This window comes from Mastomys coucha, unplaced genomic scaffold, assembly GCF_008632895.1.
Source record: "Mastomys coucha isolate ucsf_1 unplaced genomic scaffold, UCSF_Mcou_1 pScaffold21, whole genome shotgun sequence".
In the NCBI taxonomy this organism is placed as follows: domain Eukaryota; kingdom Metazoa; phylum Chordata; class Mammalia; order Rodentia; family Muridae; genus Mastomys; species Mastomys coucha.
The window spans coordinates 130272179-130292013 of record NW_022196904.1 but is presented as its reverse complement, the minus strand read 5'-3'; the positions used below and the strand labels follow the sequence as shown (position 1 = coordinate 130292013).

The window sequence follows — 19835 nt, the reverse complement described above, 5'->3', positions numbered from 1 at the left end:
CAGGTAAGAACACCGACTGCTCTTCCAAAGGTCCTAAGTTCAAATCCCAGCAACCACATAGTGGTTCACAACCACCAGTAACGAAGCCCTCTTCTTGTGCCCCTGAAGACAGCTACAGTGTACTTATTCATAATAATAAATAAACCTTTGGGCTGGATAGAGCAGGGACTGAGCACGTGGGGCCGACTGGAGCGAGCAGCCGTCCTAAAAGTCAATTCCCAACAACCAGATGAAGGCTCACAACTATCTGTACAGCTACAGTATGTAGTCAGATACATAAAATAAATAAATCTTTAAAAAAGAAAAAAGAATCAGGTGGTGGTGGGGCATGCCTTGGGAGGCAGAGGCAATCAATCTCTGAGTTCGAGGCCAGCCTGATCTACAGAATGAGTTCCAGGACAGGCAGGATTGTTACACAAAGAAATCTTGACTCGAAGAAACAAAACCAAAAAGATAACAAATACTGGTCAGAATTAAAATGGTTGCTTAGTCTTATAATTCCACCACTTGGGAAGCAGACGCAGGAAGACTGCTGTAAGTTTGAGGACACAGAGAAATGAGCAAACTTACTGTTGGTAGAAATGTGCATTTAGTAGAGTGTGGAAAATAGTACGGGGTTCCTCAAAGATGTAAAAATGGACCTATGGGATGACCTGGCAATTTCAGGACCATATATATATATACATAAAACCAAGCTGAATCTATGTCAGAGACACAGGTACTGCTTGGATCACTACAGCAGTGGTCACAGCAGCCACAAAGTTGGAGGAAAACAACGTGGTACATGGGAGTGGATACGTAGATGGTACATAGGTGGATACAATGTGATACATAGGTGGGTGAACGACCACCTCTAACTCCAGCCCCAGGGGAATCTGTTGGTCTCCACGGGCATCTGCACTCATGTACAGACATAATTAAGAAAAAATTTAAAATATTAAAAAAAACTTTTTAGTTAAACATAGTGGCACATACCAGAATTGGGGAGGCTGAAGGACTGCCAAGAACTTGAGGCCAGCTTGGGCTGCACACTGAGCTCTGTGCCAGTCTGAGCTATGCACCAAAACCCTGGCTCAAAAATCCAAAGAAACAACATGTTGCCTCAGTAAGCTAAGAGGCATGCCTTGCACATTTGCATTTATGGGAAAATGAAATTTGTCGGAAGACAGGTACTCTGCTACTGCATTTCCAATGGCTGCAACCAGAAAGCAAGGCTCACAGTCATCTCCCATGGTCATTCTTCAGTGATCACCAGCCCCACACCCAGTAAGAAACAATGTGGCCGACAGGTAACTCAGGACCTGTTTTGTGAAGGGCTATGCCTGTCCTAGGAGAGCTGTGTCCCACATGCCCTCAAAGACCTGTGAGAACTGTATTCTGCCTGTGTCTCTCTCTCCACCCCCCCCCCCTCTCTCTCTCTCACACACACACACACACACACAGAGTCCCCTCTTCTGCAAGGCATCTGGAACACAGGGCAAAGGGCAGCCAGAGGCTACGCACCTTTATCATCACTTTATTTGTTCCGTTTGCTCAAGGGGACAACTACAAACTCAGGGAGCCATGGTGACAACACCCTAGCACCCAGGGTACAGGTATCCAACTTGGACTCTGACTTCATGCCCCATAAGAGTCCAATCTGTGACCTCCATGTACACACCTTTCAGCTTATAGTCTTGGTTAAAGGAAGGCTCCAAAGCAAATGGCTCAGAACTGACTCCAGACCCACTATTTTGCAGTCATCTTGATATTATGATATCCTTCACTTATGCTGCTCTAAGTTGGGTGGGACCACAGGTCTCATGGGGCTTCTGCCTACCCCATAGAGAGTGGAGAAAGAGTACTGAGATACCTCTCCTAGCCTGTGCTGAGACTGAGCACAAGGGAGACAGACCATGGACCAGGGCCTGGGTTGACCAGGTAGAAGGACAGGGCAAGACTCTTGCTCTAGAGCAAGTTCCAGGCTCACTGTTTAGCTCTCGGCCCCTGAGAAGTATCAGGAGCCAATATGTGCAAACATCTACCTGCACACAAACATGTACACTCAGGTGCCCCCTGTGGAGTGTGGATGCCCCCCCACCTCCTCTGAAGGGAGCATGAGGATGGGAGAAATGGGACAGCCCTATGGCACAGGGCCAGTGAAGAGGGAGAGGCTCAGGAAGCAGCTGAGGCCCCTTCCTCAGCAGGTACAACATCATTGGTGGTCCCCTCTTCCTCTGCAGTTCCAGTCCCTGGCAGGTCATCATCCGGCCCAGGGTGCCCATCCCCATTGTTGACGGCTCTGGCCTGGTGACTCTGCTGCTTCTGTCGCCGGGTCTCCTTGTACCTCATGGTGATGTCCCTGTGGGGCAGCAGAGCCACCTCACCACCAGTTCTTGCAGCAGCCCACACATAGGCCCCATAGACACCTGGATACCTTTGTTCTCCAAGAGGCTACATGTGCTATAATTCTAGGAATAGCTATGTAGAGGTCAAGCTGGAGTGTCAGCTACAGGCAGGAAAGGTCAGGTCAAGAACCTGGATCTGCCAGGCAGAGCCACGGAGACTCACAGGGAGTACATGGGCCAAGGCAGATAGAGCCACAAGGCAAGGCAAGGGTAGGGAATGGATGGAGCCTTGTCTGTATTCAACCAAAGAGGGGGACAGACACCACTCACAGTGAAGCCTGATGACCTGGGGTCCCACTCCCACTCACCGCAGGAAGAAGCGCCAGACAGTCCATGTAAGCACCAGGATGGAGCCAAGAGTCCAGCACTGGGAGATGTAGAAGGGCAGTGACAGGGTGAGTGTGTGCGGGTCGTATTTCACCACGATGAGAAGTTCTGTGACTGTGATGGCTGCTACCAGCCAGGCCTGCTGGCCCAGCTTCCTGTGGGGCTTCCTGCGGAGAGGCAGCAGCTACCTGGCTTGTTCAGCACCCCAAATACCCTTGGGGCCCCCAGGCTCTGGCATCCCACCCCCTAGGCCCTATGGCAGCCCTCACAATTCATCCATGAAGTCATAGATCTCACGCATGGCCACACCACCCACGTTCACAAAGAAGACAAGCCGCAGAAGGACCAGGTAGTGTTCAGGGGGCATCCATAGCACAAACTTCAAGTAGAAGGTGTTCAGCTCTGCCAGCAGGAACTAGGGGATGGGAGAAGGTCAGTTCATCAGTTCTAGAACTAACCACTGGTGTTGCATGGATACCCAGTCACCAGGCTGCTGGGACTTACCACTAGGATGATGCCACACACGGCCAGCCAGCGGTGCAGGCTGGAGGCTGGTTTCCACTCGAAGCGTACCCAGCTGTAAGGCGTGAACTGAAAGGCAATCCTCTTCATCTTGCCCCTGGGAACCAGAGAGCCAGCAGCCTGAGGGCATGGCCAGTCAACCAGCTTTATTCAGGTCACAGAGCTACAGCCAGAACCTATGAGTCAGTGCTATTGCCTTCCTCAGCAGACATAAGGCTCTGCCCTTTTCAAAATCCCACACAGCTACTCAGAGGGGGCTATACACATGGCCGAGGCACCTAGATAGGAGAGAGCCTTGTTTCTTATTGTACCCAGGTTTTTTGTCCTCTGTGGTGCCAAGGATCTGGGTCTCAATCCTCTTGCCCTCTACATTTCTAGTGCTGGGACTATCTTGCATAGCTCCTCTAACCTTTTTTGGTGTTTTGTTCGTTTGGTTGTTTTTTTGTTTTATTTTGTTTTTTTCTGATACATGGTCTCTCTGTTGTATAGCTCTGGCTGTCCTGGAATTTGCTATGTAGAGCAGGCTATCCTTGAACTCAAGAAATCTACCTACCTGCCTCTGCCTCCCAAGTCCTGGGCTAGGCTAAACCCTGCTTTTTGTTGTCTGGGACAAGGTCTTACACTATGTAGACCAGGCTGGCCTCCAATTCATGCAGATCTGTCTGCCTATCTGGGATTAAAGGTATGCGTGTTGCTATGCCTGGCTAATTTTTAATTTTCATTTGTTGAAATAAGATCTCATGTAGTCAAGGCTAGCTAGCCTCAAACTTACTATCTACTTGAGGACAACTGCACTTCTAGTCTGCCTTAAGAACAAACAGCAAATGTGGGATTACAGAACATTTGCATCATGTGGTTTTGGGTATTGAACCCAGGGTTTTGAGTGTGGTAGGTAAGCATAGCTCAGCTCCCACTTTTTCTGGGCCTTCTGAGACAAGTCTTACTGGATTGCCTAGACTAAACTTGAACTTCTGTGCTCAAGGAATTCTCCTGCCTCAGCTTCCCAAGCAGTGGACTCTGTAGGTATATACCACCATTTCAGGTAAAATTTCTTTTTCTTAAACCTTGTAAGTAGCAGAGAAGCTTGGTACAGGGATACACATTAGGACTCCCAGGAGTTGGGAGGTGGGGGCAAGAGTCATCCTAGACTACAGAGCACGTCTAAGGACAACCTAGACTGTATGAGAGGTGGATAGATCAGGCCCACAGCCTCTTGAGAGAAGCAAGCCAGGAAGGCAGATGGAAGAATAACAGTCGACTCTCTACCACTCTACTGTCTTGCTTGCCACCCTCCCAAGTAGCAAGGCCTTGTCCTTGGGGGCCCAATGCTCTGTGGTTCCTTCCCTTCTATAACTCCCAAGATGTACTTGTATGTTGGAATGTTCCAGAGGCCCTGCCACTTATATGTCTTCAAGGACAGCCACTCGAGGGTCTTCATGCCACAGTAGATGCCCAGCCCGTTGCAGATGAGTACGTCCATGATCCACTGGGTCAGGAAAGGAGAGGAATTAACCACAGGGCCTGAGATGACAGGCCTGGGCCCACCCAGGCTGTGCCTTGCCCGCTCCACCTACATGGTCCCACCAGCACTCGCTGAAGTTGGGCAGCTGGTGCTCCAGGCTATACTCCAGGAACTCGAACATCACACTGATGATCATGCACATCCACCAGTCCCGGATCATGAGGGTCTGTGAGGGGCCAGACAGCTCCCATCAGGCTTTACCACTCTTTCCCTACAGACAACACTCCTCAAACATATAATCCCTGCCTTCTGCCCCAGCCCCAGCAGGTCCCCTGGTCAATGTAGAGGGCAGGCAGCCACCTTTCTAATTTGAAGATTTTCAGCCAACATAGAGGGGCCCTGAGACTTAGCACTGAGCTCTAACAAGAGGTCTGGTTCAAGCCATGGGTTGGGATGGACAGGTAGCACTGTTATGGGGGTGCACCTGAGGCCCAGGCTGGCCTGGGCTTCCTGGCTTGCCATTTCGCCCATTCCCTTTTCCTAACTGGCTACAGTGCTAGGAACAGGGCATAGATGTGAAGAGCAGGTAAGCACTTAAGTCCCCCTAAGAAAACTGCAAGTTTCTGGTATTAGACATATTCTCCAGGACGGCACAGTGCTTCCTCACCAGGGCTCGCCCACCTACCCTTTGTGGACCCAAATGGCCTGAGACATGGAGAAAGGGGAACTAGACAGAACCAGGATGGTGTCACCCTACCTTCAGATACCAGCCAATGAAGTGTGCAGGAACAAAGCCATCCAGCTTGTCCTGTAGGTAACAAGGATGCAACCCTGAGGCCCAGCCCCCACCTCAGGTAGCCCCTCCATCAGGTAGTCTCCTCCCCTGTGGTATCTTGGGCTTTGGGCAAGTCTCCAGGGACCATAAAACCTCATACTGTACAGAGGCCCAGGGTCATTCCCCGCCCCTTCACAGCCCTCCAGGCTGATGCCAAGTCAGAGCCTGGCAAGTATGTTGCTATATGGACACCTTCAGACAGCCACACTGGCAAGAGACCAGGATGCCCCTCTGATGGATCCTCATCTAACATGAATAAGGCCACAGGCCTACTCTGCCCTGTAGGAGTCTGAAGAAAAGCAGGAACCCTGCCTGATCCCATAAAACCAAGGGCAGTCCTGGGCTGCTGAAGCCCACAGTTGAGAACACCCCTACCCAGATGTTGTGGAAGGGGTCAGTCTTGTTGTCAGCATCATAGATGAGGCAGTTGCCCCCGTAGTCCCTCTCTGGCAATGGGACTCCCAGCCTGGGATCCACATACTTCAGAAACTGTCGGCCATCCTGGACTGTCTGCAAAGCAGAGCCATTAGTGTGGTGAGGCTTAGCAAGGCAGCCTGGGTGGAGTGGTCTGTGGTGTGTGACCTCTATCTTGGTCAGTATGTCACAGGGACAGCAGCTCTTCCACCCCAGCTAGGGCTAAGGGTGTGCCTGAGCCCCAGTGAGCCATCAGGGCACAAATGCCAGCCCCCTACAATACTCTCTCCAGTGGATATTGGACTAGATCCCTATCCAGAAGAGGCAGCCCTGCACTGCTACCTTTCACACAGGGTCCAGGGCCATGTCCAAGGACTCTGTCAAGCACAAGCCCATCTTTCTGGATGTGCAGCAGTTGGTAAGAATTCTGTCCCCTTGGTGGACGAAACATTTTTGGGCACAAAAGGGGAGGGGGCCCTTGAAGCAAACCTCAAGCCAGGACAAAGAGAAGCCTCAAAGACCTAGAGACCATGAGAAAGAAGAGGTCTAGCAGAGGGGCAGAAGTGAGCAGGACAAGACCGGAGACAGATCAGGCTGGCCAGCTAGAGTCTAGCTCCCGGTCTGAAAGTCAGGGCTCACCTCTCCCTGGTACAGACTCCACAGGTGGCCATCTTGTTAATACCATGTGTCCTGGAAACAAACTAGCAAGACTTGAGGACATGCTGAGGCAGGAATGGTTCCTGAAACCACCTTCCAGCTTAAGCCTCAAGGCCTCATATGAAGTCAGAAAAGGTGAGTGCTAGGTTTGACATAAGTTTAGGATCAAGGGTACCTACCTGTTCCTAGATTCAAAATATCTGCAAAACAAATGCTGCTTCTGATCACCATACAGACACCCCATGAAGCCATGGCATTCTTCTGGAGGGCATGGGGGAGGGGCAGAAGGGAAGTCGCTACATTACAGGACTTTCAAGATAGACACTAGAACTGATAAGATAATGGTAATGGGTTGTACTCTCTGTAGCAAATCCAGTTCCCAGACTGCAGTCTCTTAAGACTAGCATCCATCCTTCAGAGCCCCAGGGCAAAGGCTGATTCCAGGGTTCAAGCAGGAGGTGCACACAATTGGAACATCCTATGGTCTGAGTCAGGAAGTGCTTCAACAAATAAAAAACCAAGAACCCTTAAAGAAGGGGATGTGTCAAACAAGATAGAAACTAAAGGAGAGCGGCTAAGGTCTAAAGAACTTCAGCAAAAACATAAAAGCAGTATTTGAGCACAATCTGAACAAACTAACTTTGAGTTATGCTGATCACAACAAATTATTAGATACTTAACAGATGGTTGGAAAAAGACGGGTTTTTCTCAAGAGGAATTCCATAACACATACATACACAACCCCGAGATAGTGGAGCCCAAGTCGTGGCTCCTACCTGGACATGGATAGCACAAAGAAATTTCCTTCCAAAGAGTAGACAGAAATAGGCAGTAAAAGGCCTGTATGAAGGACGCCCTGGAGCCTCTCCACGATCAAGGTAAGTCTTACCAGGGAGAAGCCCCCTTGACAGATGGCTTATACCTTAAATCCGGTCAAATTCTAAGAAACACAAATCCTAAGAAAGACAAATTCTAATGATGAACTCCAATGCCAAAGACAGGCAAACACACAAACAAACAAACAAACAAACCAGTTCAAGGAAATCTAATAAAGTATCTCATGAATATGGATGCAAAGATCCTAGACAGACTATTAGGAGGCTAGACTCCACCACCTCCTCTCAGGAATGCCCATAGCTTCCAAGAAGAAAATCATGCCAGGAAAGGTCCATGCTTGTGATGCACCTCACGGAAAGGCTGGACACTCCTGTAAGGTGGAGAGCCGTTACGGAGGTCCACGCTTGTGATCAGTCTCTGGAAGGTCCAGCTAGGGGAGTCAGGCAAGAGTAGGAAATAGAAGACAGCATCCTGGTGCAGACAGCAGGGGCTAAACAACAGCCAACAGCAAACCCTACAGAAGTACTGGAGCTGGTAAGTTTAGCAAGGCCACAGGACACAAATCAGCACAAAAATAAACGATTTCTATACCCTATTAGCAAATAAAATACTTGGGAATAATTTAACAATGGAAGTACAAAATGGACATTATGAAAACTATAAAACATAATAGGAAGACATCAAAGAGCTAAATAGGGATGGAAAGATACCTCATGTCCATGAACCTGCAAGACTTAATAACACTGGGATGGCAGCATTCTAAACTGACCAATGCAACCCTGTCAACACCTCACCTTAGGGTTGGGGTGGGGCTCAGTAGCAGAGCATTTGTCTAGCTTGCAGGAGGACTAGGTTCCATCCCCAGCATTGCCAAGAAAGAAAGAGAAACCCCATGGGCTCTTTTACACGGCCAGAAAGTGATTCTAGCATTCATTTGGAAATGCAGGAGATCAGCTGACACGGGACAATCTTGAAAGAGAAGAACAGGGACTGGAAAGATGGTTCGGTGGTTAAGAACACTGCTCTTCCAGAGGTCCCGAGTTCAATTCCCAGCAACCACATGGTGGCTCACACCATCTGTCATGGAATCCAATACTCTCTTCTGGTGTGTGAGGACAGCGACAGTGTAATTACATAAAACAAATAAATCTTTAGAAAAAGAAAGAGAAGGACAATGTGGAAGACTGTATTGCTACCTCACCTACCAGACACCCACCAGCTCTCTGCAGAGCTGACATCCCATCAGCAGCAGGCTTAGCCTGTGAACTATACAACCCAGAGGAGCCCTGAAGATGAGACACTTAGGTGTGCTATGGTGTTTTCAAGTGAATTCCTGGCAGGAAAAAAGACAAGAGATGCCACCTTATACCCATTAGGATATAATTTCATTCACCACCAGCAATTCCACCTCTGAGCACTCACACAACAGAATTGAAAGACAGGGTATAAAGCAGCAGGAATTCTAGGTCAGCGCTGGTGAGATGCAAGGTGGCACGGCCATGCTGGAAGGTAATCTGGCAGCTCCTCAAACATTAAAGGCACTGCGTGATGTGACCGGTGAGACACAGAGGGCCTGTCTAGGAGAGATGGAACTTTGTTTCCTACAAGCCCTGACAATGTGGAGAGCAGCTTGATTCACAGCAGCTCTCAATGGGAAACCAAATGTCTCTCAGGTGCTGAAATGTCCTTCAGCCATAGGAAGAGGCACTGTGCTGATGATACAGCTGGGTGGGCCTCAGAGATAGGATGTGGGTTATCAAGGGTTCACAAGGTTCACTCGAGGTGTTCTGAGACAAGTCCTGACATATAGCAGGTAACTGGAGGGTAGAACAGAGAGACTAGCAAAGATATCTGAGTGCTGGCTCTGCTAGGATGTTTGTACATGCACAGGGACTCAGCCCTGCATAATTGCCCCAGATGGGGAATTTAGCACAATAAAAAAAACCTAGCCACTCACTCATGGAGCTCAGAATTCAGGGACTGAAGCAGAGTAGACCATTAGTGAACACATAATGTAGCACTCCATCCCCATCCCCCCACTCCCCAGTGAGTTGCCAAGCCCACCAGCTCCCTGGGTCCCCGGTGGGCCAAAGTTCCTAGAGCTGCAGCTGTTCAGCTTCAGGCCAGGGGCAGATCTGCTGGACTGCACTTTACCTGTCTTGTAATCAGATGAGCTGTATTCCCTGTGTGTGTCCCGGCTTGCACACAAGTATGGCAGTAGCCTGTGCCGGTACCCACACTAAGACACCCTTCCGTATGGGCCAGCCTGGAGGTAAGACAGTTTGTGTCTACCTGTGCTGGTCCAGCCTGGCTTCTTGCCAGCACTCTGGGGCCTGGAGATTCACGCCTCCTCTATTATCTATTCCTGTTTTATCAACCAAGAAAAGCTGCTTACCTGGAAAAGGATGAAGATGAGAAACAACTCGTAGACCACACTAACACACAGCCAAAACCGCCAGTAAGCTACAACAAGATAACAGCAATGTCAGGGGCTCTGCTCGGGGGCGCTAGGCCCCACCCAGCCCCAGGAGGCTCCTGATCATAGGCAGTCTTTTTTAAAAGGATGCTTAGGTGTCCTTCATAGAATCTTTATAAGCAAGGACTAAATGAAATTACACGCAGAACTTCCTATGAAATGTGAGATGCTTTCCTCTCCAAGTCCTGGGGTCTTTACTCCGTTTGTCTTGCTGCAGAGGCACGAAGACCTATGATGCTTGTAAAAGAGGCGATGGCAGCATCCTGCTCTTAGATGTACTAATGTGCTGACCTGCACCACACTCTGCTAGACACCTTTTCCAGGGATGAAAATCTCATAATTCTAATATGTTCAATTTCTTATCATGAATGAGTATGAACTTTTAGTCTTCTGCATTTAGGAAAGTGTTTTAACACAAACCATATTTATATCAGCAGACTTCTCCTATTGAAATGCCCCTCCATCCCTGAATGCACTATAGTACTAAAGAGCCAGGGAAATTCCATGCATTAAGAATGTGCGACCTGATCTACTTGGTTGAGAATGACCAACCCTGACAGACAGGAAACATGATGTAGGAAGCCCTCCATGGCATTCTCTCATGTTATTCTCATATACAGATGGTGGTTATGAATGTTCTTCACACTTGAAGTGGGGGAAGAGGCTGTGTGAAAATCTTCACTAGCTGAGGGTAGCAAGATGACCCCCACTCCTGCAGTGTGTGTGTATGTGAGAAGATACTTCAGGCCACACCTCCAACAGGAACCCTTATGTCATCAGTTCTAATGCTGATGTCACCTCTTCGGCTACTGCTCTTTCCCATCTTCCCATCTTCTTTGCAAGAAGAGCCCAAATCAGAAGCAGAAGCACGTGACCCTTGCCTCCTTGAGGCCCATCCTGAAGATCCACCCCAAACCCGACTCCTTGTGTTGGTTGTTCTGATACCAGTGCCCCTTGTCTACCAACATAAAATGTGAGAAAGGATCAAAGGCAGCTCAGCAGTACTGGGGATGGCACTGAACCCTAAATGTGCTGGGGATGGCGCTGAACCCTAGTTGTGCTGTGGATGGTGCTGAACCCTAGATGTGCTGGGGGTGGTGCTGAACCCTAGATGTGCTGGGGATGGTGCTGAACCCTAGCTTTTGGGAAGGGCTGGGGTTGTAGCTAGTGGGGCACATTTGTATAGGACGAATGAGACCCAGAGTTCAGCTCCTAGCACTGCAAATAGACAAAACAAAAGTAAAAACCTGAGCCGAGGGAGGCTGTTTCAAAAGAACTGGGACCTGTTTCAAGGTACTCACTCAGAATCACAGCCAATTACAGTTTCCAAATAAAGCAACTCCCCAGACAGGTCAGCTGAAGCCTCCGTTTGCTGCTCTAATGAGGCCAGGCAGATAATGGCCCTGGTTGAGGCAGCCTGACTGGGTTTTCCTAAGAGCGGAACAGTAGGTAGGGCAGGGAGCCCTCCTCCCTAGGGTGGACACTCTTGGAGCTGCCCCTCTCACAGTGCATTGACCTGCTCAGCTACAGAACACACCCTTTCACTGGAGACCCTGGGTTCCATGCTCAGCATATCAACAAAAAGTGAGGTGGGAAGTGGCTGAGGACGGACTTCCTGCATGAATAAGACAGAATGGTGAAGAAGCCTAGAGCTTATGCAAAGCAACTACACTAGAAGGAAAGGCAGAGCAGAGCACAGGTGAGCATGTGTGTTAGGAGAGGACTCCTGGGCTTCGTCACACATGCCTTTAGTGGCAGCACTCGGGAGACAGACACCAGCCTGGTCAGCATGGTTCTAGGCAGCCAGAGCTACACAGTGAGACCCTATTAGAAAAAAAAAAAACAGGAGGGAGAAGACCAACACTCTAGTGCTGGGAGCTGGAACTGCAGTCACTCAGATCAGAGTTCCATGGGAACTTTCATGCATGGTGACTTCTGTTTGCTATGATACAGGGCTTGTGGCCCCTGGACTAGAGAACCCGTGTGTTTTGGAGACACTTTAAGAGTCCAGGAGCCAAGTGCAGAAGCAAGTTACTGCCAGTTGGCCAGTGTGGTCCCTGTCATGCTCCTTGAGATGTGGCTCTTGAAGGAAGATGCCTTACCATATGGCTTACAGCTCTCCTCCTCCAAACGCAGGACAAGCCCTTAGCAATTAGCCATCCCTTGTCCCTGGACACATGGTAGTTTTATTGTAACAAAGCAAACTATACAACATTAACACCTAAAGTTATGCATCCTTCCTTTCCAGTATAAACCAAATATACACATGTACATGTGATAATAATCAAATTAAAAATAGAGTGCCAGCTCCAAATATAATTCTACAGGTGCTGTTGACTTTTCCCACTGTGTCAGAGGACAAATCATCCAGGGAAACTTACTTCAAAAAACGGCATCTTAAAACATCACACATGGGGCTGGAGAGGTGGCTCAGTGGTTAAGAGCACTGACTGCTCTTCCAGAGGTCCCAAGTTCAATTCCCAGCAACCACATGGTGGCTCACAACCATCTGTAATGGGGTCTGATGCCCTCTTGTGGTGTGTCTGAAGACAGCTACAGTGTATTCATATACATAAGATAAATAAATAAATCTAAGAAAAAAAGAATCACAAATAAGCTGGGTAGTGGTGGCACACACCTTTAATCCCAGCACTGAGGAGATAGAAACAGGAGGATCTCTGTGAATTCAAGGCCAATCTGATCTATAGAGATAGTTCTAGGACAGCCAGGGCTACACAAAAGACAAAAAACAACAACAACAACAAAATCACAAACATTTGCTGCTAAAATGAAGTGGGCACTTTTTAATTCTTTCCCCTTTCTGTGGCTCTAGTTCAACTCCTAGCATGGCAAGGCTGCATGGGTTCAGAGGGTGGAGGCCACTCAGAAATCTAGCAGCAATCACAAACCCTACAGCCTGCTCAGGTCCTCAAGGGCTCAGCTCAGAGCTTCAGGACCACAGAGGAATCGGTGTTCACAGCCTCAGAACTAACTCACCCTTGGCAGACATTCCCTAGTCTTGAAGACTAACAAGCTCAAGGCTAATCCCTTATCTCTTCTCCCACAGTGGTTGGTTAAACCATCAAGTAAGTACACAGATACATGGGAAAATCTCTCAAGATTGCCTACTTTATAAAACAATACAAAAGTAAACCCAGGAAAATCTGCAATACTGGGGGACTCACTTGTGGTTCTAGTATACGGGAAGAGGGGCAAAAGAATTCCTTGAATCTGAGAATTTAAGGTTAGCCTGAGCAACAGTGAGACCCTCAAAATTAAGTAAATAAATAAATATACACAACACATCCAAATTTAAGTGTTTATTTTTTAAAATGTCTAAAAATAGTTTCTGTATTTTCACAGTTTACACTCCCATTGGGGCAGAAAAGAAAACATGTTTTTCAGTATACGCCAACTTGTGACACCAACCAACTTGTAGCCTCAAGGGCCTCCTCATCTGAGCTCTGGCCAACTGAGCAGACAAGTGGGTGGTCTGTGTCCTCCAGCTGAGGTTCACAGGGGGCAATTTGATGCCACAGATTTGTCAAAACTTGGGGTGGGGGTGGTGGAAACAGTACTCAATGGCTACTCCTAGGTCTCCAGCCCCTCCTAATACCCCAGGCGGGCACCCTGGTCAGCAGGAAGGTGAGAAAGCCACAGGACAGGGGAGAGACAAGTGGAGGAAGTACAGCCAGCTCTCCATGCCGTGGGGTAGCAGCCACAGGAGGAGCTGGCAGAGGGGAACAGAACATTCACATCCAGCAGCACAGATACTGTAGCTGCCCAGAACAGAAGAGAGACGTGGCACACATGGAAAAGAAACGGTGAGTTACCTGGATGAGGTCTGGAAAATGGCCCGTCTTTAGCTTGTGTGACTCCAAAACATAAGAAAACCAAAATACTGGCCACAATACCTCTGCAAATAAAGAACAGACAGCCTTCAGTGTGCGCAGGCTTCTTTCAGGCAGAGGTGGGAGGCAGCAGGGACCCCAGTGGACACCCGTGATAGGCTAGTCCCTGCCATGCTGGAAGTAGCCCACAACTCCGTCTGGCAGCTACTCGGTGGGAGGCTGATCTGCAATGGCTCACTCCACCTCCACAGCCCACAAGCAGCACCACTCTCAGACGGACGTGTGTTTGGTTTCTCATGTCATTTAGAGTGTCACCACCGATTCACTTGAACACAGGATTAGCCCTCATAAAGCCTCTGAAAAACATCAGGATCTAATGGCTAACTCATAGCACAGGCCTAGTGGGTCTTCCCAGAATTTCTGTCCTGTTGGACCACCACTTCCAACACCAATGTACTCTTGGAGGTGCAAGATGGAAAGTATGATACCTACATGTAGACCAGACATTGAAAACAGGGCACAGGGTGCAGAAGCATGGACCACGCAAAGCCAAGGCTGGCTGAACCTGTGAGGCCACAGTCCTTGCTAAGGACCCACTCAGGCAAATGTTCACAGGAATACCAGTCTCACTCTGCTCTGCCCTTAGCCTGAGTATTACTTGCTTACCCGAGCAGACAAGATGAAAGCCACCCCTAATCTTAGCAGAACATCTGCAGCTCTCCAAGGCACATGTCACTTTATGGATCAGTCTCCAACCTGGTTCTATAACACTGCTGTCAGGAGGAATAGAGCACTCACTGCACAGCTCTGGCTTAGAACTTAGGAGTCCCCTGCTTCAAACAACTTAGCGCTATGACAGGTATGTAATCTTATCATGGGTAGGTTTTAAATTTGTAAATTTTCTAAAATTGTAAATGGAGTGGACAGCTCACTAACTGAGGTGAAAGAGCCTAAAGTGCCCCAGATCACCACTCCAGATGATCAATCATGAGCCATCTGTGTGGGACAGCTTACTAACAGTACTGACAGTCTGTCTACAAAGATAGACATCCCTGGTGTGAGGAAGAAGCCAGGCACAGAAACTAACATAGCAACACCACCCCTTGGAAACCAGAACACGTGGTGTGAGACCCAAGGCTGCCACAGTCAGCAACAGGCATGTAGGTATGTGCGTCTCAAACTTACCAAGCTGGAACTTTATTAGAAATGCATCGAAGTGTAGACCAACAGGTTAATGTGAGAAGAAAACAAAGCTGTACTGAGTAGAGAGTCCTGGCTAGTCAAGAGGCTGAGACAAACGGATTACTTGAGCCCTGGAGTTCAAGAACAAACTGGCAGTTGGGTATGGTAGAGCATGCCTTTAATCACAACACTTGAGAGGCAGAGGTAAGTGGATCTGTGAGTTCCAGACCAGCCTGGTCCACTTGTTGAATTTCAGGGCAAGGCTGGCAATATAGTGAAACACACCCCACATCTCAAAGACAAAGAGCAATGATACACAAGTTGAAAGGAAACACTTTACAAAGGGGGCAGGAGAGATGGCACACTAGTTAAGAGCATTAGCTGCTGGTGTAGAGGGCCTGAGCTCAGTTCCCAGCACTCATATCAAAAGGCTCATAACTGACTATAACTCCAAATCCAAGGGATCCAATGCCCTCTGATACCCATGGGCACTTATATGTACACAGTACATGTAACTCACACAGGCACATATATATGCACATAAAAATTAAGTAAATCTTAAGAATTATGTTGGGCTGGAGAGATGACTCAGTGGTTAAGAACAATGACTCCTCTTCCAGAGGTCCTGAGTTCAATTCCCAGCAACCACATGGTGGCTCACAACTATCTGTAACGGGATCCAATGCCCTCTTCTGGTGTGCCTGAAGACAGCTACAGTGTACTCATATAAATAAGAATAAATAAATCTTTTTTAAAAATATGTTAAAAATAAATCTTGGGGGGCTGGAGAGATGGCTTAGCAGTTAAGAGCACTGACTGCTCTTCTGAAGGTCCTGAGTTCAAATTCCAGCAACCACATAGTGGCTTACAACCATCTGTAATGAGATCTGACACTCTCTTCTGGAGTGTCTGAAGACAAGCTACATTGTACTCACATATAATAAATAAAAAATAAAAAATAAAAAAAATAAATCTTGGGGAGCTGAAGAGATTGCTCAGTAGTTAAGAACATCTGTTGTTCTTACAAGAGACCCGGATTTAGACTCCAGCCCCTATACTGTGACTCACAACTGTAGCTCCAGGGGATTCGACATCCTCTTTTGGGCTCTGAGGACACTCACTTACATATCCCAATACATACATACACAGAGGTAAAATTAAATTTTTAAATGAAAAATACATATACAGGCAAACATAAAACAAATGTGATGAAAAACTAGCACATGAACAAACACCACAAAAATTATAAAATATTTTCTTTTTCTTCCTTTTTTTTGAGACAGGGTTTCTCTGAGTAGCCTTGGCTGTCCTAGAACTCACTCTGTAGACTAGGCTGGCTTCAAACTCAGAAATCCACCTGCCTCTGCCTCCCAAGTACTAGGATTAAAGGCATGCACCACCACCGCCTGAAAAAATTTTCTATAAAGTTGGTAAAATGGCTCAGTAGGTAACATGCTTGTCACTAAGCCTACTTTTTAAACCCATAAGAAAACTGCCGTAGTCCAAGGGAGGGGCAAATAGCAGATTCCAGGCTCTACCTGAAGAATTACAAGCCAGAAAGGTAGTTCCTTCATGTTCTTAAAGAGGAAAGAGGGAGACAAAGAACATGAGGAACAGATGTCCAGTGTCCCCCGGGGGAGGTTTGTGCTGGGTGTAAAAGAGCTGTGTCCACACAGTCCACAGTGCTACCCTCCTTACACTCGGGAGTCTGAGCTCTTGGGCTCTCCAGGGTCTGCGTCACCTAGTATTGACAATGGGACCAACAGACTGGGTGGACAACAGCTCTGTAACAGCTCTGGCAAGTGACTGGTGACCATCCCAGGGTATCTTTGCATGTTCTTGCTCATCAGAGGGAGGACTGTACTCTTCCTTGAGACAACTCTTGCCCAGTGACATCAGACCTGGGCATCTTTAGCTAAACTTGTCATATAGAGAAACTTTTTTGGAGTGCAGGGTGTGGTGCTAAGGATTAAACCCTAGCCCCCTGAGTGATATATCCAGTTCCTGGGGAGCACCTCCTGAGATGGAGTAATGTCTCATCTCTTTGGACTTCTTACTGTGCCTTGCAGATCCTACTGGCCCTCTATTCTTGGGTACACACAGATGAATTCAGAGGAAGCCAGCAGACACATTTCATTGTTGTTTGTTTGTTTCTTTTTCTTTTTCTTTTTTTTTTTTGAGACAGGGTCTCAAAAAATGGCCTGAAGACGAGGCTGGCTTCAAACTCACAGAGATCTGCTTTTCTGCTTCTCAGTGCTAGAAAGGTGTGTACCACCATGTCCTCTTTGTTTTTCCGAAACACGGTCTCATGTAACCCAGGCTGGTCTTGAACTCACCATGTAGCCAAGAATGGCCTAACTTCTGATCCTCCTGCCTTAGTTTCCCAAGTGCTAGGTTTACATGTGTGAGCAACCATACCTGGCTAAGACCCAGTTCTATTTGAAAATTCCCTCTGAGCAGATACAGGCATAAACAAGAGTATACTGCCTCCATACCCCAAGAACCAATATCTGCAGATGAGCCCTCTGTCGGCACCAGGACGAGAAGGACAAAGCAGACTTGACCCAACAGCCGAGAAGCACAAGCTCCTCTCTCAGTATTAACTCGCCTCCCTAAGAGCATGTTGAGCTTATAGACCTTGCCTGAGACTTAGATTCTGGTAGAAGCCTTCCCAAGAAAGGAGGGAGAACAGGCAGGCCTGTAGATGAGAATGAGCAAGAAGGACCAGCAAAGGCCAGGCCAGACATCTACAGAAGAGCTAGAGGGCATGGGAGCAAGCTATCCCAACAAGCTCAGGAGAGGGGAGGGGAGAGGAGGGGAGAGGAGAGGAGAGGAGAGGAGAGGAGAGGAGAGGAGAGGAGAGGAGAGAAGAGGGGAGGAGAGGAGGGGGGAGGAGAGAGAAAACATCCCTGAAAGGCTGACTATGAGCTGGAAGCCACTGAGCAGTAGAGAATTTCATGGAGAATGGGCTAGGAACAGCTGGGAAACGAGCTAGGGGTGTTACCTGTATTGCACAAGAAAGGCAGAAGGGAGTCCTAGGGTCCAGACAATCTGAGAATTCTTATGTCCTGGAATCTACCACACTGAGGGTGAGCTGCTGGTGTGATGATGTGGTCAATCTCAAGTGGCCCACTGATACTGGAGAGGGGATATGACTATGTTCACTCCAGACTCATTGTTACCCCATTTAATTACTTTTTTTTTGGGGGGGGGAGGTTCGAGACAGGGTTTCTCTGTTGTAGCCCTGGCTGTCCTGGAACTCACTCTGTAGACCAGGCTGGCCTTGAACTCAGAAATCCACTTGCTTCTGCCTCCCAAGTGCTGGGATTAAAGGTGTGTGCCACCACTACCCAGCACCCCATTCAATTCTTACAGCAAGGTACTAAGACTCCCATTTTTCAAAAACAAAATTTTAGCCTAGAAGTGTTAAGACCATGGGGATTCCACACACCCCAGGGACAAGCAACCAAAGTAGCCTTGAAACCTCACTAGGCCTCTCATGACTCCCTCTGTATCTTCCTACTAAATATAAATACTCTCTGGCCTCCCCTCTAGCCTCCCAGTTCAAGTAAGATCTGCATAGTAACAGTAACTGTAGCAGTAATTGACTTTCCTTCCCAGGCAGCATTCCAGGGCAAATATGCAGCCCAGAGAACCAGAGGAGCAACAGAAGAGTCTATCAGTACTCTGACGGACCTTGTCCCTGTGTGCTAGGGACAGTGGTCGTGACCTGCATGCTTTGGTGAATCTCGAGAAGCAAGGAAACAGGTGGTCATCAAACGTCCATCCAGCTTCTTATATAGTTTGTTTAAATGTTTAGTGCTGGTACCAACACCACAGTTGTACTCAAGGACATAAGTGCCATCACAGGATACATTGCTGGTGGCTCTATATCCCAGACAGTCTGAGAATCCTTATGTCCTGGAGTCTACCACTCTGAGGGTGAGCTGTTGGTGTGATGATGTGGTCACTCTCACGAGGCTTCTGCATACCAGCTAGGGGGAGTCACCCCGAAGGCTAAAGCACAACATCCCTACCACTCAAGAAACGCTACACAGCTTCAAGGAAAGGTACACTGGCCAGTCACTTAGACATACAAGGAAAACACAGAGCCCAGGCTGGCCAGAGCTCCACAGAGCATCACACCCTCTGAACAGAAGCAGTTACCTCTTAGTGTTGTAGGCTGTATCCTGAGGGGTTTCTTCCAGGAGAGTCACATAGCCAAGTGCACAGGTGAGGATGAACAGCACAGTTAAGGTGTGGGCACGCCTGAATCCAAAAACACACAGGTAGTGTCAGAGCAGAGAGGACCACCAAGTACTCTTGGGCAATACAAGGTTTATAAAGCACAGGAGAGAGGCTGACTGACCATTCCCATGGGCACCACAGGGGTTGATGTGTACTGCCTACAGCACAGGTAGATATGGTCAGAAAGTGATTACTGTAACACAGTGAATGTGGAAGGCTTCCCCCAGTTTCCCCTCCAGTAATGAGAACTGGGCTTACGGCCTTATATATGCTAGACAAGAACTCTACCACTAAAGTACATTCCCCAGCTCTTTTCCGAAGATCTTAGAAATTACTTCAGTTCCTTGGTTTCTGTCCTGTTCTGATCTTCTCATAGCTTTTGAAGTAGCCAGTAAGCTGAGGACATCCTTGGCTGTGTATGATCTTGAAAGGGAGTACTATTTTTTATTTCTTCTCAGTAATAAACAATAAGTAGCACCTTTCCCTTGAAGTCAATGTTCACCCCATTATTCACACAGTCACCAAAACCTGGCCTCCCCTGATCTGGGAAAGGGGAAACAGGAGGGAGAGCATTAGCCAAACAGACTCACAGCAGAAGACCTCAGAATGTTTCAATCAATGGTTGCTCAAGAGTGTA

General features: G+C 48.1%; 1 protein-coding gene across 4 annotated transcripts in view; it reads right to left on the bottom strand.

Annotated features, from left to right (window-relative positions):
• Positions 1 to 1496: 1496 nt before the first annotated feature.
• The window catches only part of Ptdss2 (phosphatidylserine synthase 2), a 21588-nt gene continuing 3249 nt past the window's right edge, over positions 1497 to 19835 (bottom strand). The window contains exons 1-12 of one of the 4 annotated variants that reach the window (XM_031388788.1): positions 19534 to 19748; positions 19118 to 19219; positions 13751 to 13833; positions 9837 to 9904; positions 5909 to 6043; positions 5456 to 5506; positions 4811 to 4924; positions 4604 to 4722; positions 3219 to 3333; positions 2984 to 3129; positions 2696 to 2881; positions 1497 to 2341 (exon numbers count right to left, since the gene is read on the bottom strand). In XM_031388788.1, coding sequence (XP_031244648.1) covers positions 2155 to 2341; positions 2696 to 2881; positions 2984 to 3129; positions 3219 to 3333; positions 4604 to 4722; positions 4811 to 4918 — 861 coding nt within the window. In that variant the 5' untranslated portion in view covers positions 4919 to 4924; positions 5456 to 5506; positions 5909 to 6043; ... (2 more) ...; positions 19118 to 19219; positions 19534 to 19748 and the 3' untranslated portion in view covers positions 1497 to 2154. Of the gene's footprint in view, positions 2342 to 2695; positions 2882 to 2983; positions 3130 to 3218; positions 3334 to 4603; positions 4723 to 4810; positions 4925 to 5455; positions 5507 to 5908; positions 6044 to 9836; positions 9905 to 13750; positions 13834 to 19117; positions 19220 to 19533; positions 19749 to 19835 lie in introns of those variants that run through there. The other 3 variants (XM_031388787.1, XM_031388789.1, XM_031388790.1) reach the window with 3 other exon arrangements.